A 25,540-nucleotide genomic window follows, 5' to 3' on the forward strand; every position below is an offset into this window, starting at 1 on the left:
CCACACTTAAACAGTAGAAGTTAATGGCAGCCAGAATATTGCTAAGTAGGTTACATTTTGAAGAAGACTATACTTGCACTTACCTTATATTTAAAAGAGGAGAACAACCTAAAAATGTGTTGCAAGCCTTTGTTGCTGACCTTTTGCTAGCTTGGACCAACCTGCTAGCATTGTCTCTCTTGATAGCAGCTTGTAGCCACACTTAAACAGTAGCAGATGTAGGAAGCCATAATACAACTGCTTTGAAGGCTACTTAATAGAATGAAGGAACAAGCAGATTCTTTGACTCTCCAGTAGGCCTACCAGATAACACAATTAATCTGTAGCAGTGGCAAATCTGATATAATGGAACACTTGTATACTCAATGTTTTTCATGAGGACAAAAACAAATTCTCAAAGCTGTAAACTGTGGGCCCATGGGCTATTTCACTGCTGGCTGTTCTTCACTAACGTGTCCGGACATTTATCAGACTGTCAGGGTTTTTATTCCTGCCCAGTCTTTATGGTGTCAGCCGAACTGTTGTTTCCATCAGTGGAAAACTTGTTTCCAACATCTCCCTGCTGGCCTTGACACTTCTCTGCGAAACATTTCATCTTGTGATCACTAGCTATCAGCTACAAGCTATTATTAGCTTTACTCAGGGGCTGCTCTGTTTCTACTGCTCCGTGTAACTCAGCCTGTAATTTAACTCTTGTTGAGTCATGCTGGGCTCACGTTGATTACTGTGATCCTGTTGGGTTTTTACGGCAGTACTGATGCTCTTCTCAGCAACAAATATTAGCCATTAGACTCTGATACTATTGTTTGTCTAATTCCTACTCTTATGTTCTCTTTATCTCTACCTCTCTCCATCACAGCTCCCTACAGCATCCGCAATCTGAGCGACTCAACACTGAACCAGTACGAGTTGGACAGTAAGTTTTTAAAGTCTCTTTGTTACAAAGACAACACACATTCATACTCAATGACTCCTTGAGTATAAAGAAAACTGTTTTTCTATTGGATTTGTCCCTATGTCTTGAGTGCAGCGATACAGAGTGTCAAGTGGAGTGTCCACCAAATTAACACAACATTTGGCTGCTTACTCTCACATCCCACTGGTACAAACACTTCCACTGGAGGACTTCAGTAATGGCACTCTGTATACAGATTCTTGGATGCTGAGTACACAAGCCTGCACAGTCCAACAAACTTATTAGTTTGCACATGTCAGCTTATTTGGAAAAGCGCTACAAAAGCAGATGGCCACAAATTTCTCCTGTAATTACATCATTCCAGTCGGGTTGTATGTGTTGGTGAGACACCAGTGTGGTATTGTGTTATTATTGTACTGACTTTAGCTCTTTGGGGGAACTCATGTTGTGAGTAAATGTGCATTTAAAAAAATTAAAGGTCATAACATGGGTTATTTATAATTTGTAACTTGATATCGTTGGTTTGTTTACTTCTGTTGCAGAGCTGAGTAAACACAAGCGATACGAGATACGCATGAGTGTTTACAACGCTGTGGGAGAGGGTCCGAATAGTCCGCCGCAGGAGGTGTTTGTTGGAGAAGCAGGTATGCACACTTCCTGTTATTTCAATCAGCACAGTCTCAAGAGCAAAATGATTGAGTGACCCCTCCCATGCCACTGGACTACGCTTTTTAAAACAAATTCTAATATTGTTCTGGCTACCAAACAGATGCAGCAAAATGTCCTTGTGTTTTAATATTTAGTTTATTTCTTTGATGGCTTTTAACAGTGCCGACAGCTCCACCGCAAAAAGTTGCCATACAGACTGCAACAGCCACCCAGCTGGATGTGACTTGGGATCCTCCCCCTGTGGATGCACAGAACGGAGACATCCAGGGTTACAAGGTTTGTCTGCTTCAGCTGTGCTTACTGAGCCTTAAAGCATCATGGAGCAACAGTACTGTCTTCTGTTTCAATTATGACATAAACATTTTTGGTTTTGTGGCTCACAAGAGACTACATCTTTGTAATGTTGATCAGAATTGAAGAAACATTTTCACACTTTTAGCAGATCTTCCAGAGGGGCTGTCGATGAAAGATTTAGTCTTTTGCCCAAGAAAACATTTACATGAAATAAAAAGAAAATTGCTTTCCCTTCAGGGAGTTTGAAATGGGACGAGTTTTATAGAAGCAGAAGTCTGAAAATCTGTGTTCTCCGGAGACCTTTCTGCACTTACATTAGTATTTATTTATCTCTTTTGCATTCCTCGTAGGTTTACTTCTGGGAGTTCAGGCGTAAGAATGAAACGGAGCGTCTGCGGACACTGTTCATGCCGGAGGGAGGGGTGAAGATAAAGAACTTGACCAGTTACACCACCTATGTGATCAGTGTGGCCCCTTTCAATGCAGCTGGCGACGGACCCCGCAGCTCACCAACGAGGGGACGCACTCAGCAAGCAGGTATGTCCAACAAACAAGACACAAGTAGAAATGCTTATCCTGAAGTCATCATGTGTTAACCTGATCACAAAGTGGCCTTTCTTCTCTCATGTTAGCACAAGCAGTGTTGCCAACTCCTAAGTGTGGAAAGTAGCTATTGGCTGTCCTAAAAGTCGCTAAAAGAAGTCATCACTTGATTTGCATAATCTGAAAACAGTTTATAACTATACTTAGGAGCCTACAACAAATCAAAGTAAAACATTACATTTTTCAACCATAACATTTTCTACATGTTTATTGTATACAATCTACATTAGATATCTAAATGGACCAAAAAGAGACAGTAGGCCGGATCAGCCAGCGGTGTCTTCGTACATGCGTGATACATTTGCAGTCTTGATGCGAAGGAGTGAACGCCTCCTGCTCTGAATGCAACCTAGGAGCGACTCACAGCAGCATCCACTGCTTGTTGAGTAGAGTTAGAACGATACATGCTTTCACGTCAGTCTCCACAAGTCTCCATTTAACACCAGAAAAAGTCGCTAGATTTGTCGCTAGTCGCTTTTTTGAAAAAGAGGGGTCTGAAAACTCGCTAAATTGGCAACACTGAGCACAAGTTGGGAGGCTAAATTAAGGCTATAAAATTATTCTGATGTCTTCCAGGGTTGTGATTTGTATGACAATTGGACAAATTATAAACATTTCCACTCCTCAGTATTTTTCTGAAAGTCCAGCTACCACTGTTAGCTAACAAACAATACTGTTAGCAAGAAATATCGCCTTCCTGTTACATTATATCATGCTATCAAACAGCAGTGTAAGCTAGGACATAGTTGGAACGCTTATCTGAACCTGCATATTGCTAGCTAGTGACAGAGCTAAACCAATTTCTACCTAAAATTAGCATAAATTAGCAAACATTGTTGGTAGCTATTATTCATTAGCTAGAGTATGCCAAGCTAGCTAATAAACAATAGCTAATCAATGGCTATTCTGTCTACTTATTGTGTAACACTTTGGTTATCTTAGCCAAAAAGCAGTTAAATGCTAATGTTAGATGATGCAATGGTAGCTAATGAGTCATCAAATATGATGTTAACTTAGTAAAGTTGATGCCAACCCATTTTGTTGTTTGGTGCTGATAAATGTAGGAGCAGTACATGTTTGTCAAATCCCAACAATCCTAATCAGTTAGCTACAGTTGAAACCAAGCTAACGTTAGCATTCCACCATGTTCTTCTTTACATTATTGAATAGTAGTGATACACAATAAGAAAAGAAAGGCATACATTCATTGCCAATGTTACTGTGATGCCAGTCAGTTAAGAGTAAGGTTAGCTAGGAAATGGCTATATGATAATATAAGCTGTTGTGATTTAGCTACAAGTAAGCTAATATGCTGTTTAGCCTTTCGAATATGTCCTGATTTCCCCTTAGATCTCACTATTCAACATATTTCCAGCTGCTGAACAAGTGAAATGATTTGTCAGATCCCTGCATTAGTATGCTGCGAAGCGTAAACACAGGAGAACAATTTTATAGCAGTATTTGAGCGTCCCACCCTGAGCCTCAAGTCAGTGGAATATGGAATATGGAGAATTATTGCAGCAGTCAGCACTACTGCAATCAAGCAATTGTGAAGAGCAAACATTTCTGTGTAATGAAAAAACACATGAAGGAGAGGTGCAGAGAACTAGAAGACAGGCTGAAGATAAACGAGCTAAAAGGAAGATATGACTAAAGCAGATAAATTACAGCTCGTACCGCCATGTTCATTCATTTGTCATATTTATACGCTGCTGATGTTAGTTTGGAGAGCCCTCACACTTTTCTCAGAGTGGAGGAGTCAACCGCGAGGAGAGAATTTGTTGTGGGGATGATACTAATCATTGCTGTCAGCATGCCAAACGATGTTAGTGGAACCACACACTGAGCATAAGTTCCTAATCAGCAAACCCACTCCAAGACTCATCCGCATGTCTCCTGTTAGCTCTGAGAAATGGAGAGGATTGAAATTCAGAGCAAGATTCTGTCTACAGGCGGGCTACGGTCTACAATCCATCCAGGCCCAGACTCCACAGATTCTTTCTTTCTTTCATTGCACCTTTCTTTCCTCCTTTCTTTCATTGCACCTTCCTTTCCTCCTTTCTTTCATTGCACCTTCCTTTCCTTCCTATCTTCTTTCCACCTTTCTTTTCTCCTTTCTTTCATTGCACCTCTCTTTTCTCCTTTCTTTCATTGCAACACTCTTTTCTGCTTTCTTTCATTGCACCTTCCTTTCCTTCATCTTCTTCCCTCCTTCCTTTCCTGCCTATTTTCTTTCCTCCTTTCTTTTCAGCCCTTTTTCTCCTTCTTTCCCTCCACCCTTTACTTCTATTTTCCTTCTTTCTCCTCCCTTTTTCCTCTCTTTTTTCCTTCTTTCTCTTTCCTACTTTCTCTTTTACTTCTTTCTCCTCTCTTTCTCTTTTCTTCTTTCTCTTTCCCTCTTTCTCTTCCTCTTTTCCTTCTTTCTCTCCTCTCTTTCTCTTTTCCTTCTTTCTCTCCTCTATTTCTCTTTTCCTTCTTTCTCTTTTCCTTCTGTCTACCCTCTCTTTCTCTTTTCCTTCTTTCTCTCCTCTCTCTCTCTTTTCCTTCTTTCTCTCCTCTCTCTCTCTTTTCCTTCTTTCTCTCCTCTATTTCTCTTTTACTTATTCCTCTCCTTCTCTGTTCCTTCTTTCTCTCCTCCCTTTTCCTTCCCTTCTTTTTTTCATTTTTTCTTTCCTTCCTTTCTCCCCTCTTCTTTCCTCATTTCCTTTTAATTTTTATCATGTATTTATTTATATTTCTTTCTTCCCTTCTTTAATAATTTTCCTCTCTTCTGTCTTCATTTTCTTAATTCTGTCTTCCTCTCTCTCTCTCTCTCTCTCTGTCTCTCTCTCTCTCTCTGTCTCTCTCTCTCTCTCTCTCTCTCTCTCTCTCTCTCTCTCTCTCTCTCTCCCTCTCTCTCTCTCTCTCTCTCTCTCTCTCTCTCTCTCTCTCTCTCTCTCCTTCTTTCTCACTTATCTTTCTTAAAACAGAAACTTTCCTAAAATGAGTCATTTTCAAACTTTAGCTTCATTGTTAAAGGTGTAACTTGGCCCTTTAGAGAGAAAGTAAAAGGAGACATTCTCAGGTTTTGCTGCAGTTCCTCTCATGGGTCACCGTCGTGAGAGGTGGAAGCGGATGACAAGCAGAAAGGGGGAGGAGGGAGCAGCACTGCAGAGATAGTTATCCCTTTTTTTAGACAAAGCCTCTTTGTCTTTTGGAAAAGTCTTAACGTCTGCTGAACAACTTTTGAGAACTGGGGTTCTGGATCTGCTGTGAGAGAAGAGAGTCCTTAAAATTGCAGCTGCAGACTTTCCTATGAAAAGTTTGAATTTATGACTGAAGAAGCTAAAAGATTATGTGTTACAATTCTTAAAAAGCAGATGGTTTCACAAATACTCTTACTTTTTTGCTAAACTTGAGTAGTCTCTGTAATAAGCCTTGTCTCCTGCACACAGGCGCGTTAAGTTGCATGGATTCCACACACAGGATTTGTCACTGGGGGGAAAAAATCAGCTAGGTTTAACCCTAGTTTATCGACCCTTTGTCTTCTGACCCTGTGCATCTGAATGTTTCAGCCCCCAGTGCTCCCAGCATCATCCACTTCAGTGAGCTGACCACCACCTCAGTCAATGTGTCCTGGGGCGAGCCCACCTTCCCTAATGGGATTATTGAAGGCTACCGTCTGGTCTATGAACCCTCCTCCCCTGTAGATGGTAAGCTCTCATTTTTACCCTGAATAATTCCTTTGCTAAAAACTGGCTGCTGGCTTCTCTTAAAGCCGTATGCACACAACAAGATTTATTCCTAAAACACAAAAAAGTGAAAAGATTTGAATTTTCTTTGGTTCAATACAAACTCCACCGGGTTGAAATCTTGCGGTGTTCATTCTCTTGGGCTATCAGCTAATCATCACCTTGACAGTGAAAGCTTGTGTGTCATTGCAACCTTTTCCACATGTTCTGCTGTCATTACAAATGATCGTGACTACAGTGCAAATGCAAACATAACCCCCACTAATGATTCCATCACTGCATATGTGTTTTTGTGATTGCCTGTGTCGAATGTGCTCCCACATTGCCTGGCCTGTGTAAGACCTGCTCTAAATGTGGTCTGTTTGTCTAGAGTCCTCAGTGGCCTGTGCCGACTGTCTCCACTCCCCCTCCCCCCCAGGCGTCAGTAAGACAGTGACGGTGGACGTGAAGGGGACTGGCCCCCTGTGGTTGAAGCTCAGAGACCTGGCTGACGGCATCACCTATAACTTCCGTATCCGGGCCAAGACCTTCATCTACGGGCCTGAGGTGGAGGCCAACATCACTACTGGACCTGGAGAAGGTACTAGAACTGATGTTTGTTACCAAAAATAACCTTCTAGACCTCTAGAGAGTTGCTGTGGTATGCTGAGAATCCTCACTGAAATTACATTTCCTACTCAATCCATACAAACACATGAAGATCAAAAATAAAAATTAATGTTATTCAGAGGTTGTTTTCACTTTTAAAAACACAACTTTAGTGAAAATGTAAACTGAAATGAGGTATTTGAAGCTCATATCAGAATGTTGCGCGTCAAAATCTGATTTCATCTTGTGCTCACAAAATTAAATTTTCTGCACTCTAGTTATCTTTTGCATCAAAATTTGTATCATGTGCACTCAATCAATTTTGTGCACGTACATTTTCATCTTGTTGGCATAGGTTATCTTGTGCACACAAGTTATCATGTTGTGCATTTAATCTTGCTTACTCAAGTTATCTTGTGTACACAAAATTTTACTTGCACTCCACTTATTTTGTTCACATCATTTTTCATCTTTTGCACACAGGTTATCTTGTTGCACAAGTTTTCATCTTGTTCTCATAGGTTATCTTGCGCACACAAATTTTCATCTTGTCGGCTCAAATTATCGTGTTGCAGAAGTTTTCATCTTGTTCAAATAGATTATATTGCGCACACACATTTTAATCTTGTGCACAGAAATTTGTATCTTGTGCACTCATCCCTTTTGTGCACATACGTTTTTATCTTGTTGGCATGGGTTATCTTATGCACCCAAGTTTTCATCTAGTGCACTCAAGTTATCTTGTTGAACAAGTTTTCATCTTTTTCACATAGGTTATCTTGCGCACACACATTTTTATCTTGTCTGCTCAAATTATCTTGTGGCACAAGTTTTCATCTTGTTCACACAAGTCATATTGTGCCCCCACATTTTTATCTTGTGTACTCAAGTTATCTTGCACACAGAAACTTGTATCTTGTGCACTCAACCCTTTTGTGCGCATATGTTTTCATCTTGTTGCCATAATTTATCTAGTTCACAAGTTATTACCTAATGCACAAGTTTGATCTTGTAGTCATATGTTATTGTTCTGTGTGAACAAGATAATGTGTGTTAAAGTTAGAACCTTGTGGGCAAGTGTTATTTTGTGCAAACTAGTTATTATCTAGTGTCTGCAAATTACTCTCTTTTATTTTTCTGTATTTTTAGTGTGCTAGTAAATATCTTGTGCCAGCAATTTATTATCTTGTGCAAACAATTTTAAATCCTGTGCACTCAAGGTATTACAATATCGTTCCAGTTTTTGTCTTGTGTACAAATATTATTATCTTGTACACACAAGATAACAACCTTTTCCAAACATTACTTGTGTGTGCAAGTTATTACCTTGTGCATGCAAGTTACTATCTTGTGTTTTGCACATTAAAGATGTGATCTTGATGTGATGTTATTTCAAGCAAAAAAAACCCAGGACCAACACTGCATTTTTAGTTTTCCACAGTTTAGGATCACTGTGGGAAACTTACAGCAAAGTTTTATGGCATCCATGGGTCAATCAAAAAAAGACTGTGACACTTTCTGACACAAATTCTGAGAGAACTTTAATTTCTGTGAATTGGTGAAATCAGAGAGATTTGAAAAATTAAAGACACAACAAGGCACTGATTGTGAAATACGTAGAGGGCACTCCTAGGCGATGAGGGATCTAATAGGTTAACTTTCAGGACATTAATTCAACACTTGACTTTAAATCCTCAGGTGCCCCAGGATCCCCAGGAGAGCCCTTCATCACCCGCTACGGTTCCGCCCTGACCATCCACTGGACCAGCGGGGACCCAGGACGTGCTCCCATCACACGTTACGTCATCGAGGCCAGACCTTCAGGTTTGTTCCTCAGCTGCATAAAGACACACCCAGATTGCTGCCACTTGAGTCATGAGTTTGCACACCTTGCCTTTTCTATCGCTCCCCTTGATAGTTTGAACTAGGAAAGTGGTGTTAAGTGTCGACATCTGCTGCCCTGGTGTCTGTGTCGCTGGTATTTTAATGGGTTATTGATTGAGGGGCTGCAGTTGGGACAATTAGCGTCAGGTTTCAGGGTTGATTGACAGGCCGTGGCAGGGTTGAATATTGATGGATGGTGTTGGACTTAAAGGGAGAGATGTGATTCACCATTTTTTTGGAGTTAAAATTTGGAGGGGCCAGATGGTAAACCTGTCTCACACAACCTCACACACCCTCTGTTCCTCTCCTATCTTCTGTTATCCTTATGCCAGGGGACTTAACTCTCTGCAGTATCATATAACTTAATGACTTGTTTTTGTCTTCAAATCAAATTACATCAGCTCTTCCAACTTTTTTCCTTTTTTTTTTTTTTCTCCAAACTTCAGCAACATGACAGATGAACTCCAGCGCTTGTTTATGTTTGCGTATCTCATTAAAAGAGTCAAAGTTACGCTGATGTTTACAAGCAGCGATGTGTAATAAATGGTGTCTGGCAGGATCTCCAAAGCAAGCAGCGTGACATCTCACATTGCTGCGTTTGAAATATGGCCGCGCCGCTCTTTATGATGTAGATTCGCTTGCTGTAAATTTAACGAGAGCAGTGAAATTGATGGATTGTGTAATATTTGTAGGAATTATGAATTACCACGGGAGACGCCAGCCAGACCGGAGCCTTGCATCAAACAAACAAACAAACAGCCTGTTAACAAAGACGTATTGACTTTGTTGAATTGTTTTACAAGTTTCACCGTCTCTTTCTGACCTGAAGTTCTGACTTTCACCTGCTTACAGATGAGGGATTGTGGGATATCTTAATCAAGGACATCCCTAAAGAAGTGACATCACACACGTTCAACATGGATATCCTGAAGCAAGGGGTTAGCTACGACTTCAGAGTAATCGGAGTGAACGACTACGGATATGGCTCCCCAAGTTTGCCTTCTCCTTCTATATCAGGTGAGTTTGTTTCTAGAAACTTAATTCCCAGGCCTGGATGTTCAAATGTGTAAATTCACTTTTTGCCATTCTGTAAATCCAGAAAACTGGATTGTATCAACCTAAACCAGAAGCAGACTTTACAGGAGGTCCAAAGCCAGGTTACCAACGCTCTAAATGGAACCTCGCACTACTAACTATGTCCACAGGGGGCGCCAAAATCCACACAAAGTTTAACTTACACACTTAGAATAAGTCTTTGACATCTGCAAAGGAAAAATAATTTGTATGAGATGTTTTAGATGGTAAAAACTTGACAAATGGAGGATCATACTCGTCTTTTATTCCACAATTGTCTCTATGAACGCTCCTCTTAATCCTTGTGATTGAACAATTAATGAGCAGTCATCATCTTATCCTACTTTTGGATCCCAAAGTGACCATAATTGGTCAAAGGGAAGATACTAATTCTTGATTGACAAGTTTTGTTGCAACTTGTCAATCAAATGTAGCTCCACCCGCATTCATGCGCTACTTCATTGACTTTACTTCAGTGTGGTGATGTTGTATTAAAGAAGGCTTTAAAGCTACAGTGAGGAGTTTTCGAGCATCTTATGAAACAGACTGAAATTAACAATGAGGCCTTGTTCCATAGAAAAGCAAACAAGACTGGAGGTATAAAGATGGACAATTTCTATATTCTTCAACCGCTGCAATGTCGTAGATATTAGACATGGTGATTAAAGCTAGGGTTGGTAGTCTCGGAAAACCAGCATGAATTTGAATGTAGCTTTTCCTCATGACTCCGTCTAACCCCTCCCCTCCTCCCTCGGAGCTCCTCCAAAACGACGCCCCCCCGCTCACATGCACGAGCGCCGCTGATTCTCGACCATATGATCGTGACTGATTCAAAACCGGTCCTCACCAAAACATTATCATAGTGAAAGTTAAAAACACAAACAAACATGGCTGCTGTTAGCACTCACAACTATCATGCTAGCATTATCCAGTTGTACTGGTGACACGATATCAGGAGAAAAGTTATAACACATATATAATACTGTAACAGCTCTACTGTTTGTTAAACGTGTTCAGTGTAGATGTTCTTAATTCCTACAGTGTTGACGGTCAGTGAAGGCATCAGGAGAGGTGTAGAGTGTGCGAGTGGGAGAGAGGAGAGGAGAAGTTTTTCATTCATTCAAACATTGATTGTTGCTTTGTTGGTTGGCGTGATCACGGCCGACAGTGACCGGTTATTAAAGATCAACGTGTTCACGAATCGGCTCGTCATCACTACAGCGTCCGGACGGACGCTACAATAAATATATATTTTCTGTAGGACTTACTGAACGTCATTAATTATTCTGCTTGTTGGTGAGAGCTTTTTAGACTCTGATCCGGACTACAGTCCTGAGCAAAGCACCTCATCAGGTCAGAGGGGACAGGCCCGAGGACGAGCGAGAGGGGCAGTAAATAGAGTCAGGGGAAGTAGAGGCAGGAGACGGGGACTCGGAGGAGTGCACGCCGGGGAAATGTACGTGCAGGAGGAGGGCAGAACGGCTGGACGGGATTTGATTGGTTTAAAATTTGGGGAGCCAAAAAACGGTGATTGGTTGATGTTTTCCCAGGTTTACTCCGGCTGTAGATAACAGCTTTTTTTCACTCTTTTTTAGGAACACATTATGTAATGATTGCCATCAGGACATAAAGATAATTTTAACCAGTATGACAAAAAGTGTATCTAAATCTGATTACCAACCCCAGCTTTAACAGCAAAGTGAAATAATTTTCTTCAACTTTTTCAAAGCAAAGATTCACAGTGACTGATACATTTGACTCTAGAAGAAATAAAGGAAGAAATAGAAAATGGAAAATATTGATAACTCACTTGAGATCCAGGGATTCCTGGTTAATGCCACAGAATGTACACTTTTCTGGAGTTTCTATTTGATTACTTACTTTTCATTCTGCAATTGGTGTGATAAGGTATCCGACCTGGTGATTTACAGCAAAGTGAAGGAAATTTCTTTAACTTTTCCACAGAAAAGAGTCACAATGAGTGATATGTTTGACTTTAGAAGAAATAAAGGAAGAAATAGAAAGCTGAAAATGTTGATTGCTCACTTGACATCCAGGGAACCCTGGCTAATGTCACAATATTTGCACTTTTCAGGAGTTCCAGTTTGGTTACTTTCTCCATTTCATACAAGTTCTGAATGCGTATTGGCATAACTTTATTTGGAACAATTAAGATCCAGGTGATTTACAGCAAAGTGAAGAAATTTTCTTTAACTTTTCCACAGTAAATATTTTCAGTGAGTGATAACATTGACTGTGTAAGAAAAGTCCAGGGTTTCCTGGTTAATGCCACAGAATTTGCGCTTTTCAGGAGTTCCAGTTTGGATACTTTCTCTGTTTTGTACAGGTTCTGTATGCGTTTTGGGATAACTGTGAAAATTTCAGATCAAGCGAAATCCGGCTGGATTTTGGGAAGAAATTGCAAAATAAATGTGCAGGTCTGAAAGTACGACCATTTTTTTTTTCATTCAGCACTTGAATGTGAGACTCTTTAAGTTTGTGTGGATTTGGTGCCCCCTGTGGACAAAGTATGCAGTGTGAAGTTACATTTAGAGCATTTGTGATCTGGATTGATAATCCTCAAGAGGCTGCATCCAGATCGTGTTGATCCAATCCTGTTTGTCCTTGAAAAAACAGAATAACGTAAGCTGGATTACCCGATCTGGTAGAGAGAAAAAAAAAATGGATTCCCAAATTTAGGTCAATCACATCCAGATCAGACCCTTTGAACAACCAGGCTCAGAGGATTACTTATTTATTTATTGCAGATAGAAACCCAACCATGAATACAAATGTCGTCCTCTTCTTTTCTTCCAGCTCAAAAAGTGGCCCCATTTTACGAGGAGTGGTGGTTCCTGGTTGTGGTTGCTCTTGTTGGGCTCATTTTCATCCTGCTGCTGGTTTTCATCCTTATTATCAGAGGACAGAGCAAGAAGTATGCCAAGAAGGCTGAATCAGGTGAGTGCGCACAATTGCACAATTTAAATGGTGCGTTTAACCACTGGAGAGACCTCACTGCTTACCCAGTGGCCCAGACGGCAAGGAATCTGATGACTTGACTCTTTCTTCTGAACGACTGACACTTCATATAGGTGATTTAATATTTGCAGTTTTCAAACTCAGAGCAGTGAACTTGGGGTAACTTCTTTCCGAGTGGCATATTCTTACTTTGAATGAATCTGATAAATGAGTGAGCAGCAGCAGCAGCAGGGGAACAAAGAGGGTGGAGAAGGAGAAGCAGGAGTGGGGGGGGGAGGGCATACTTGTCCATTCAGTGCAGCTCTGACATCAGCGGGTATTTCCCTCTGCTCAGCACTTCTGCCATGCCTGTTTAGCTGCCAGGCTGGAGGGGAGGGGAGAGGAGGGGGGGTCCCTGCGGGTCACTGCCCATCTCTCTGACTGACGGAGGGAAAACAAGAGGTTCCTTCTCACTCCAGCACAAAGACGCTCTCAAAATGCCTCCATATCCCCCTCTAGGAATCTGGCCCGGGCTGCTGGACCTACCCAGCAGTTTTCTTCTTTTTCTGTGTGTTTGCATAACCGCCAATTGACCTCAAGTAGCCCCAAGCAACGGCGGAGGTCCCAGCCCGCTCTGTGGTCTCCCATAAGTCTCTGGATGACTGAAAGTGGTTTTAACCTGTTACATGGCAAGCAGCAGCAGCTCGGGCTAACATTAATCTAGCATAGAGCAGCATGGCAGGCGTGACACTGAGTTTAAAGTGTGAACTGTTTGATTTATTACAGGGGGCGGCTGCAAAATAGTTGCGTTATGGCCCATTTATATGACATCAACAGACAGTGTTTACATCCAGGGGTACACTCATTTATCACATTCTGAAGTACTCTGTTCATGCCTATCTGTTCGTTAGCATACATGTGTCAGTTGTGCGGACTTACGTATGTTGTTGAGAATGTCCCCCCATAACATCTCTCCATTCTGTGATTCACCCACCACTGTGGTCCAGCGCAGGGTTTATCTGAGGTACAAAGACTCAGGGTGTTTGTCCACTGAACGCAAACTAACTCGCGAGAAAATGCTACCCCATTTCTTGTGTATGGGAGCTCCTCAAAGCATGCTGGGATACCTTGCAATAAGAATGCATACAGTATCAAAAAGCATTGCTTGTACAAAAGTGAAGCAAGAACCAACGTTCGCAACATTTGGAGCGAGGAGGTGTCCTGCAGAGATCAGCTGGTGGAGCCATGGTAATCTTCTGTTAACTGAGGCCAGGGGCGATTCTAGGATCGGATGTTTAGGGGTGCTGAGCACTCAGAGAGCTGCCCGGCTGGGCAAGAAACATTTCACTGTTTTGTACATTTTAATGCAATTTCATTCCCACATTTGTGAAAGAAAAGTATAACACTTTTTGGGAAAGTCTGTGACTAAACCATCAAATCTGATAAAGGTTATTTAAGAGCCACAGCAAAGGAGAAATGGATTGGAATCATAAAAGAAACATATGGTAACCCTCATTGCTGGGGAAAGACAACTCATTTTGATACAGCAGCTCCTCAACATATACATAAACAGTATGTATGTTTCTGGAGTAAACCAACCCCCTATAGTGAGTACCAAAAATTCCAAAAATATACATTGGAGTTATTTTTGGGACTTTCATTTGAATTGCAATGAACAACATGTAAAACATGGTGGAGCTGCTGTATTTTCGTTGTTAAAATATTACGTTTCAACCAAGTACTGTATGGTTTTGAAACTTTTCTAGCTTGTTAAAAAGGACATACAGTTAAAAAAAAAAGTAAAAATTGCTCAAATTTTAGGGGTGCTGGGATTAAATTTAGAGGTGCTTCAGCATCCCCAAAAATGGGCTAGAAACGCCTATGACTGAGGCAAACGAAATTTAACCTTCTGTTATGTTGCGGGTCATTTTAAAGTTCAAAAATCTAAAAAGAAATTAATAAAATGAAAGAAATTCAAAAATAAAAAACAAAATAAACAGAAATCTCTGTCATGTAAAACTACTGTATTTATATTTAGGTCTTTCCAATGTACGTTAAAAAAAAGTTTTAACATGAATTTTTATAAAAAACGAGTGAGTTACCCTCATTGAACTTTGATCTGTGAGGATTAAACTCAACTTTATTTATAAAGCATTTTAAAACAACCACAGCCGGAACAGAGTGCTGTACATAAATAGACAAACAACACAGGCATAAAACAATTAAAACAATAAAACAATAAATAAAAACAAACCATTAAACACTAAAACAGGAGCAGAGTCTCATGCAGGGTTGAAAGCCCAGGAATGAAAATGGGTTTTAAGACGAGTTTTAAAAATGGACAGTGAGGGGGCTTGTCTAATGTGGAGGGGAAGCTCATTCCATAATTTAGGAGCAGCAACAGAAAAAGCTTTATCCCCTCTGAGCTTCCTTTTTGACCTTGGTACCTCCAGGAGCAGCAGATCAGCTGACCTGAGACAACGTTGCACTAAATATTGATTTAAATGGTTAGCAATGGAGTTAATGATAAGATTTAAAGAATATTTATTGGGATAGTTTTGGGTTCTGACACTTTTGGATAATTAAATATACCCCCGGGTCAAGTTGACCCAGGAGTGTTATTGCTGTTCCTGGGAAAGGAACATAACAGGAGGGTTAACCACCAGTAAAAAGATCAGTCAGGCCTCATTGTGCCATAATAATCATAACAGAAAACATCATACATTTGATTTTGTAACTAAAAAAGTAGTTAAATTCATGACACTACTTTATTCCAAAGGAAGTTCCAAAATGTGCAAGGTGGACACAAGTTTCGTTGAGTCGGTTTCGTTCAGTGGACAAGCACGATCAGATTCCTCCTGTGTTATTTTCATCAACTTATGTCTAACTGACCTCACTGTGAAGGTTCCCTGCCTTGTCTGTGTGTCTGTGTGTTCCTCTTAAAGAGACAGAGCTGAGTACGCATCAGACTTCAACATATAGCTCCATACATGTCTGATATCTGTCTCTTATATGCAAGTTTACAGCCAGGCACCTGTTATTTTAGCTTACAAAGATTGGATACCCGGGGGAAGAGCTAGCCTTGCTTTCTCTGAAGGTAATGATGTATTGCTACAGCCCGAACGCATTAATTAACACTTCAGGCTAGTTGCTTCCAATCCACTATGCTAGGCTAAGCTAATCCGGAGCTTGCTCCAGCTATTTTCTTTTGAAAGTAGAGTTTTTGCCGACAAGAAATTGGATTTAGATATTTGCAGTTGATTCTAAAGTGATTTTGTGTTGCTTTAATTCACAAGAAGGCTTTATTCTTGATTGTTACCTTTGATTTGACTCAATGGAAAACAAGAGAAACATGAAATGGCTAGTTTTCACAGATCAAGTGCCGGAGTTTTAATTATGATCATTAAAAGACCTGGCATCTGGCATTACATCTCATTAACCCCTTTTTTAAAAAAGCTTAATGATTTACACTTCCTTTAATAAAATAAAAACACATCATTCGGCCCCCAACTTAAATGAATCATTACCAAAAAGGCACGATTAAATCTCTGTGATTCACAAAATCATCCATCCATGTTTTTGATCAGAAATCCCCATCCGTCTATTTTTTTTTTCATCCCCTAAATCATCATTTTATTTATTCATTCGCATCATAAGTCACTCCATCGGTCCTCCCTGTGTCTAACCACCCTATTCGTCTGGCCTGTGGTCACACAGTGTCTCTGTACACGTGTGCAGGTAACAACTCCAACTGTAACGCGCTGACACACGGGGACATGGTGAGCCTGGACGAGGGTCGATTCCCCGCGCTGGAGCTCAACAACCGGCGGCTCTCCGTGAAGAACTCCTTCTGCAGAAAGAACGGCGTCTACACCAGGTCAGTGATCCACACTCAGACAGCTTAACGTTCAAATGTTAAACCGTAGGATTAATTAGCAGTCAGAATTAAATTAGCATATGGTGAAGTAATTGGTTTATCCATGGAAACTTAACCTTGTGCTTGAGAATATTTCCAGCTCTTCAGAGAGGGAAATGTAGACTCTGAGCTTGACAACTCAGACTTAAATTCACTTCTTTTTTTTAAAGGCAGCAAATAAACAGACTCTCTATAAATTATTTTTTAATGAGCTTTGAACGACTCGGTGCGCTGAGACCGTGACCCCGTTTAAAGCCAATCACTCATACTGACACCTGGGCTCAGAACGCTGAATTCAAATTCTAATTTAGATCCGGCTGTGTACTTTACATAAAATCTTACACACTTGTACGTTAGAGGTAGTTGAAAGGGTTGTCAGTACTTCATAGCACTCTGCAGTGTTACTGATTGTGTGACGGGAGTGAAAGGAGACAGGTGCTCTCTGATGTGTCAAAGAAATGAATTATTTTCCTGTGTGTGTGTGCATGATTCCAGGGGTCTATCCAAGGGGGGTGGCTTGGGGTGGCTCAGCCCCCATTGAAATCTGATTGGTGAGCCCAGGTACCATTCCATAAACTTGGACAGGACCGAAATAGTTATCAAGCCTGGTTTATACTTTAGCGTTGAATCTATGCCATAGCATCAGTGGCGGTTCTAGACCAATTTTACTGGGGGGGCCAGGCTGGGGCCAAGGGTGTTGTCAGAGGGACACATTCAACCCTGACAAAAGAGACTGAGAAGGGCGAGGACCGGCTGAGAACAAACTGGCAAAACATCAGTGCATCCCTATATACTAGATATATATGTGTCCTAGGTCAAAATGCAGACTGACAGCAGCTGTTTGGCTGTTTACACTCAGCATGAGTCCCTTAGCGCTCTAAGGGACTGGAACCAAGTGCCACGAGCATGTGTTCTGCCTGTAACATCGGCGCGATACCGAAGCTTTTTTAATTGTATAATATTTGTTTAGTGTGGAGGGGGGGGGCACAGGGGGGTCCAGGTGCAATGTTGTATAGCATGTGAGGTTTTGTTTTCATACTTTCGCCCATTTCTGGCGACTGTCAGTCCGTTTTGACCCTCGCGGCGCGCTGTACTTGTGTTGCGATTTGGTACGGTAGGAACAGTGTGACGTCAGCTACTGGAGATCTATTCATTCCCTTTGCTTGAAGAAGCACGGCGGGAAGAGCGTTTCAGGGAAGATGTGGCGACACATACCTGGCGGGAAGCCACCACAAACAAAAAGGATAAACAAAGAGGCAGGAGACGATCAAGAAGAGGAACAGACAAGTAAAACGGAGTAATGTCACTATACAACGTTTCAAAGAAAACAGTAAATTGACTAGGCTGTTACTATTTGCAAATCAAATAAGGCATGATTTTTTTATTTGGCCGGTAAATTTTTGGAGGTCACTTGCCAATGGCAGATGAGGTAAAAAGTTAATTCTATGCACTGGCTGTAGCCTATGCCGTAGGTCTGCGTAGCCCTGTTCCAATGCAGAAGCCTTCCCGCATAGCTTAACGTGCACAACCTCCAAAATGTTACTATATGTTGAAACGATTCGGACCATAAGCCCTGTGATTGGTCCGCTGGGCAGCTTCATACGTACTTCCTGCATTAGCACCATGTCTGGAATCGCCATACATACACTGTACATTCAATCTCGTACGACGTCTCCACTTTATTGTTCTTTCTATAATTGTTGTACGATCAATTGCAATATTTATCAGCTACAAATTAGCATGATAAGCTCTGAGTCGACATGGTTCCCTGAGGACAAGCAAGCAGAAAACATAGCGGGATCAGAAACAGGTGATCTGACTAGCTAGAAATCCCACTGCCTCCTAGTGTTTAGGTGGAGTACTGCAGAGCGACACGGACACAACAATGCACAAATATTGGGAGTCACTTTTCATGTCGTCCATCTCTTTGATATTGTTTTGCAACAGGATGAAAACAGCTTTTGTAGCATTTCATTGTTATGGATTTACGTATATTGGACCTTCTCTGTGACGTTGGGAGGTCTATCTGCAGGCGACCACACGCACATTTCTGAAGATGCGGTTTTCAGGAACTTCTAGGCCACTTTCCTGGAGGTGTTTGTCCGTCCTCTGAGCTCCTACTGTCAGCCTTTTGTGTGGGGCGGTGGGACCCTGGAGCCTGGAGGAAAAGACTTTGAATTTGGAGAGGAAAAATTATTTTCCTCCAGGGGTCTTCGCGGAGGTATGATACCCGCCCTCGGTGCCTCATTCTCGGCCGCGTAAGCCCGTATCTGACCCCTCCAGCCTGGAGGAAAAACGTCTTTCCCCCAGGGGTCATCGCGAACGCCATGGATGTTTACATGTTGCCACTCTGTCGGGTAGTTTTTAAATCAAGTCCTGCATATGCGAGTGCCCCTTTGGAGCTGTCCTCGTTACAAAAAAAGTCTGAGCACAGCCCTGCATATCTGCAGGAGTCTGCATATTTACACTGTAAAAGGCACATTGTCTTTGTATGATAATGAGGGAGAAATTTGTTCGTCTTTGTGCATCTGTATGAGTGCGCGCAAGTGTGTCCTCGAGGAAAGATCAAAGCAGGTTGCAGGTCTTTGAGAAGCTTCCAAGGGGCTTCCCTATTATGTCTCCAGCTTGACGTGGGAGAGCGGGGAATGAAAGAATGCACAGATGTACTCTCAGAATCAGCCGTCTTTGAACTCAGTCCAAAGCGGAGGAGCCCAAATCCAGACACCTGAGCCTCCGATTACAGATTAATGCCACATCTTGATCTCCGGTCTCAGAATACCAAAGAGAGGGTGAAGTGCTCTGCCTTGAAACCTGGATCAGAAATCAAACACATTCTTAATCCTGCTGTATCCATTGTGACTCAGAGCGATGTAAGACTGCCAATGACGTTTATGGTTGATGCCAGACGGAGACCTTCTCTGCAATTGTGTAGAGATTAACTAAAGGGTCGATTTGCATGTCTGCAAGTTGAATCACGGCCAGAGGGAAGTCAATGCAGCTCACTTTTAGGGACTGACAACTTAATCTGCCACTACTTAGATTGTCATCACTCGTCTTTTGGCACTGTAAGAAGTTTAAAATGAAGTGTAGGGAAAGTAGAATAACATTACTTCTTTACACTTGATTTGTTATTTTCCTCAGCGCAAAGCTCATTGTTGGAAAAAATCAATTTGGACAGCTCACAAATCCTGCTTAGAGTCCAGTGGTAGCAAAGTACTTACATTTTTAACTTATCAGGGGCTTGTCTGAAGACGCTGATAAAAGAAGTAGCTCTGATTCATCTTTTTAACTAAAGTATCATAGTTAAAATGTTGAGCATGCTGAGTGTTTACAGTGGATACTAAATCTATCCTCTAGTTTTTTTTGTTGTGGCTTTTTTACACCTCTAAATGGCAGCATGTGACGTCACGTCTGTGTTTCCACTCCCTCCTCGTCATTAACTATATATAACATAGTTGCAGTTTCAGTGATGTCATCATTGGTTTCTAGAGAGGGGTTTGAAGCCAAAGGATGGCCGTCGCTATATTGAAAATGCTGACTCAGACTAACTTTCAGTCAGTCTACAAACAGACAGAGACGAATTAGAGCCTCCTGGCAAGCAGCTACTTTGCGCCAGCCTGTTTGCTAACATCTTTAAAATGGATTAGTTACAAAAAAATCACCCCCCATACAGTGTATGGATAAAATACTTAGCAATTCAGACCCAAACAGTTTTTTGAACCAGACTAAGCTTTTTCTTTTTTTTTGAATGGGTGTGTATATGGCTTCTGGAGCTTTTGGAGCCAGTCCCAAGTGGACACTTGAGGTACTGCTCTCTGGATGTTTTTAAAAGTAAACTTAAGACTTACCTTTTTAATCTAGCTTTTAATTTGGAGTAATTTATTTTTTAGCCCTGGACTGCATTATTATTTTAATCATCACTTTAACATTTATTTATCTTATTTAATTATTTATTTATCTATTTTATTTCCTGTATTCATCTAATCTTGTCAATGCTACCTTATTTTTAAATATTATTTCCACTCTTATTTATTTTATTAATTTTACTGTATTGATTTTATTTTATTTTTAAGTATTTTATTTATAATAATGCCTATTTTAATTTTACCATTGCTATTGTTTTTGTGTCTCTCTGTTATTGAGCTTAGTTGCAGATTTTGGCACTTCAACATTGGCTTCATTTGTAAACAGCGGATGTAGCCTCTTGGTCTTTGTCCGGTATTTAAAAAAAAAAAAAATTAATGGTAACACTAAAACTAAAAAAAAAAAAATACAATAAAATTAAAACTAACCCTCTCCAAAGCGTAAAAACTGTGATAAAATAAAAATCCAGTGTTTAAGACGAAGTAAAATTAAAGTAAAATTGAAAACAAAAAATCTAAAATGAAACAAAAATCTAAATTCATGAGATTTTAAAACAATTATCACCTTGGTTTGACATGATAATCACTGACGAGTAAATTAAAGAATCATGTTTTCTACATAAATTCAGCCAGACAGAAGTTTTGAGAAGGCAATGCAGAATGATGCAAAATAATCACCTCTCAAATACATTAACACCTTAGTGACAAAGCTCTATGAAAATGTAAGAAGTGAAAGTAGTCAGTGAAATGTTCCTCAAGTAAAGGGCAGCTACCTGAAAACACTTCTAAAGAAGAACCAAGTGTTTGTGCTTTGTTGTATCCCACTTTTGTTGGACTCTGGAGTCTGTGTCGGGGTTCTGCCTTCAGAATCTGCTGTTTTGATAAATAAGGAAGGATTACCCGCATCGTTCCCAATTTGGCTTTGTCCCATTCTCTGTAAGCAGTATGAAACCTTCTTTGACACTTCTGTTTGGGGTCTTGGGAGGTCCTGGTGAAGTAATTCATTGTAGATTAACATGGTTTTAAAGACTCTTGAGTGACAAAGCTCCTGAACACTTCAGACATGTTAATGAGTCCCCACAGGCGACTGTAGCGAGAGGAGCGCCTGATAATGAGTAAAGACCACGGGCAGATTTGATTTCACCCCCTGGTTCTCATTTCTTACCCACTGCTGACTGTTTTTTTTTCACTCTGCGTGAGGATTAAGTGGACCCTTCTCTATCCAAGTCAGAGCGCTGATAAATAATTTACGCCTCACTCGACGGTGGATGAGAGTCAAGGAGGAGAGGTGAAAGTGGGCTGAGCCTTCTCAATGTTTTTAAACAGGCAGTTTATCATAATGTCCCAGCGGGCGCTCAATAGCATTTCTTCACAGCTCTTTGTTTGACTGTGTGGTAAGGAGGCCTCGCTGCAAGGACTGCTGAGGAATGCAGGTTGGTAAAGGTTACGTTCAAGGGTCCTTTAGGGAATACGTACAGATTGGAATTCAGGGCTATGATGGAGACTTTTGTGGTGATGATTTCTGAGTTTGGCTACAGCGAGGAAAGATTTATTACTGGCAGAAAATTAACTTGCTCAATATTGTTGGGATTACAGAAACTTTTTCACAGTTCCTTAGGTGCATCATAGAACTCTGAGGGATCGTATAGTTCCAGTTTAGACAGACTCTATGGCTGCTTCCTAAGGCCCTTAACGTTCACACTTGTGTCCCCCATTTGCGCCGTTCCCTTTTGTCTTAGACCCTCCCACCAGAGATTTATGAAGAGTTGCAAGGAAATGAAAGGATGAGAGAGGGAATGAGGAAATGTGTTAAAAGATACAGAAGATGTCCTTTCCTCCTGAGCATCACGTGAAGCATCATCTACGTGATGCCGTCAGCTGATCGCCGCTGGATCAGCTGACAGGCGTTGACAGCCGTTTGTCTGTGCATGTGTAATAATTTTAAAAAATGCACACAGCCGCATTGTTTTTTTCTATTACATGTTAAACAAACATCTGTGCAATGGTTTTGTTTGCTTTTGTTGATCAGAAAAAGGTGTCACTGTTGATTTAAGTCTATTTCATAACCACTAAAAATCACCACACAGGAGCTTTAAATCTCTGGTGGTCATTGGTGGTTGCATTATCATTCAACATGCTGTAACATGTAGCCAGGTTTCAGTTTTTTATTTAATTGAATTGAATTTAAAAAAACACCTGTATTGGCCATGCAACTGTGAATAAAAATGGCACGTAGCTCTGAGGGGAGACCCTGTGAAAACAGCTCCTCTTGTGGAGTTCAAAGTAAGACTTTGGTTTGGACCAAGCGGCAACCTCCAGTGTTTAAATCTGGAGACAATTCGGAAGTGCTACAAACTGCAGTACCTTGAGTGTCCACTTGGAGTTGGCTCCAAAAGCCAAGGGAGCCACATACACACCCATTCTGAAACGCCGGTCTTTACAGCCAATATAAACCGAGCGGCAACCTCCGGTCTTAAAATATGAAGCCCATGGGGAAGTGTTGAAAACTGCGGTTCATCGAGCGTCAACTAGTGGCTGGCTGCAGTAACAATGGAAACCACATACACACCCATTCAAAAAAGATTTAGGTCTGAATAGCTAATTTCTCTATCGGCACACACTGCACGGGTTTGTCTCATTCAGCATATTCAAAATAAATTCAGGAGAGTCTGGCGCCCCCAAAGATGGTCTAGGTCTTTAAGGGTTAAAGGCCCTGTGAGGAGTTTTGAACTGGCTGAGAAACAGACTGAAAATGATACAGATGCCTCTTTATGACCTTCAATAGCAAACAAGTCCATCAGCAGCAACACTGACACCTTCTCTGTTGTAATTTTTAATGCCCGAAACCACCCTGAGGGGGTAGGTGTCAGACCAGATGATGGACATCTCGCTTCAGAAACAGCCTTTATTTGACTGTTTTCATGGAAAGTAATCACATTGCCTGATAAAGTTGACTGTTGAGCACAACAGGATGAGGCTTTTGTTGAAAACACTACTTTTGCATGTTTAGGACAAGAGATAAGAGGTATCACTTTGTCCACAAGGGGGCGCCAGAATCGATACAAAACAAAAGTTCCTCACAGCAGCTTTAAACACCAATTAGAAGTATTCTCATTATCACACTGCAGTTCTCATTCCTCATTTCCTGTCTTTGTTAGAGCAGCGTCCATGTTGTTTATAATCCAGAAGTAATGAAACACCTCTGTACAGTTTGAGAAACTTGAGCTTTGTATAAAATTCCCATTTATCTACAAACACGAAAATCCCTTAAAGCAGCAAAACTGTAAGAAGTTGTCCAAAAGTAGCCCCATGTATAAGTCTCACTCCTCCAGTCAAGTGAAGTGAATTAATCTGCTTTAATAGAACTCATTGAGCATAATTGAATTACTGCCTGCTTTGTGATTTCCCTGTGGAGTTCACCATTTTTCATCCACGCTACACTCAAAGTCCCGTCGCCCCCCCCCTGAGAAAACTGCTGGAATTCACCCACAACATTTCTGTCGTGCTTTCAAAATATATTTATTTGGAAAATGCAAATGTGGTTCGGCCGTGTAAAGAGCTGCTGTGTGTATTTGCGGCTGCAGCTCCAACAGCAGCTCTGGCGACCAACACTGAGGCCTGGAAAATGAGCAGGAGTCAGTATGTCCCCGTGGTCTCGGCCAAACCAGCAGCAATCAGGAGAAACAGATGGGTGTTTGTTTAGCAGGATGGGGACAGTGGAAAGTACGGAGGAGGACTTTTTTTTTTTTTTCTCATATTTACTTAAAGAAGCCCTGACTTGGTGAAGCCATTTTAGGAGATGTTTGTTCTCTGTGTCATCCTCTTTCTGCCCTCACTCTCCCTCATTAAGACTTCTTCACTTTGTAGCTTCAGTAAACACCTCTCCTCCGGCTCATTTTCACTTCCCTTGAAGGATCCTCCCTCTGCTCAATCCCATCACTTACACTCTTTAAATTTACATCTAAATGATATATTTGATCGCCGCTGCATGCCTCCGACAGTTTAATCCGCGCCATCACTCGTGCCGGCTCTGATAACATTTGCCAGATCAAAGCCCGGAGGCTGCCGTTTTGTTTGATGACCTCTCGAGCGCGGCAAGAGTTCAGCTTATAATTTAGTCACAAGGGCCCGGTGGTTTGACATTCCACAGCCCACAGTGAGAGCTCAATCAGGGGGAATTATTCATTCGGGGGAGAGATTGGCTGTAGGCAGCCATCTCATGAGTGTCCCATGATTCTCATCAAGTTGTACTCCTACACGCACACACACACACGTACACACACAGACAGTGATACATGTGAACTCCAGAGGAAGTCCAGTGTAGTGTCTCATGAAAACGTAGGAAGCCTGGAGTCATCACAAAACTGGATCCACTCATTTGTCCACCACTGCTTTCATATGATTTCTGGATTCAATAAAGAAGAAGGTATTAGCATAATTTTAGCCTTCATCTCTTTCGGTTACATTAGCGTTGTTTACAAAGCAAGGAGACCAATATGAGAAGTCTGAAGGAGCAACATGAAATCTTGGCAGGTGTTCACAGCAACACCACACGGATTAGAGGAGAGTCCGAGGAGGTGTGGGAGCTTTAGTTTCAGATATGAGACATTGAAATACCATCCAGGAGTGTGAGTTCGCGTTACACACATGAAAGTTTTAAGACATGAATAGTAGTTTGTAATGCAAAGTCTGCAGAATTAATGACTCTGGAAGCAGCAGCAACTTTTTTTATACTCCCCTATTAGTGGTTGTAGGAGAGACAGTAGAAATACAGTATTCAATTTGTGCATTTCCCAAGCATTGATTGGCCAAAGCATCATGTTTTACGGTTCCCAAGAGGGTCAACTGTTCTGCAATGCATCAAACATTCATCATTCTTTAAAATAAGCTTTGCAGAAATGATGTGGCGTGTGCAAGAGTCCAAAAACAAATGCACTGGTGGAGTAGAGTTGAGCAAAACTTTAATGTTCCAGAGGGGAGATTTGCTTTGCAGAGAGTAGTCCACACAAATACAATACAAACTATACACCACACACATTCAATC

At 41.2% G+C, this 25,540-nt stretch overlaps 1 protein-coding gene across 2 annotated transcripts in view; it reads left to right on the plus strand.

Annotated features, from left to right (window-relative positions):
* Window positions 1-25,540, plus strand: part of sdk2b (sidekick cell adhesion molecule 2b) — a 486,503-nt gene that overhangs the window by 445,957 nt on the left and 15,006 nt on the right. For both annotated transcript variants that reach the window (XM_034707425.1, XM_034707426.1), the window contains exons 34-43: window positions 860-916; window positions 1,459-1,560; window positions 1,746-1,861; window positions 2,230-2,416; window positions 6,037-6,174; window positions 6,584-6,793; window positions 8,500-8,625; window positions 9,538-9,702; window positions 12,577-12,717; window positions 16,456-16,594. In XM_034707425.1, the coding sequence (XP_034563316.1) occupies window positions 860-916; window positions 1,459-1,560; window positions 1,746-1,861; window positions 2,230-2,416; window positions 6,037-6,174; window positions 6,584-6,793; window positions 8,500-8,625; window positions 9,538-9,702; window positions 12,577-12,717; window positions 16,456-16,594 (1,381 nt within the window). The remainder of the gene's footprint in view (window positions 1-859; window positions 917-1,458; window positions 1,561-1,745; window positions 1,862-2,229; window positions 2,417-6,036; window positions 6,175-6,583; window positions 6,794-8,499; window positions 8,626-9,537; window positions 9,703-12,576; window positions 12,718-16,455; window positions 16,595-25,540) is intronic.

This window comes from Notolabrus celidotus, chromosome 18 (assembly GCF_009762535.1).
Source record: "Notolabrus celidotus isolate fNotCel1 chromosome 18, fNotCel1.pri, whole genome shotgun sequence".
Taxonomy (NCBI): domain Eukaryota; kingdom Metazoa; phylum Chordata; class Actinopteri; order Labriformes; family Labridae; genus Notolabrus; species Notolabrus celidotus.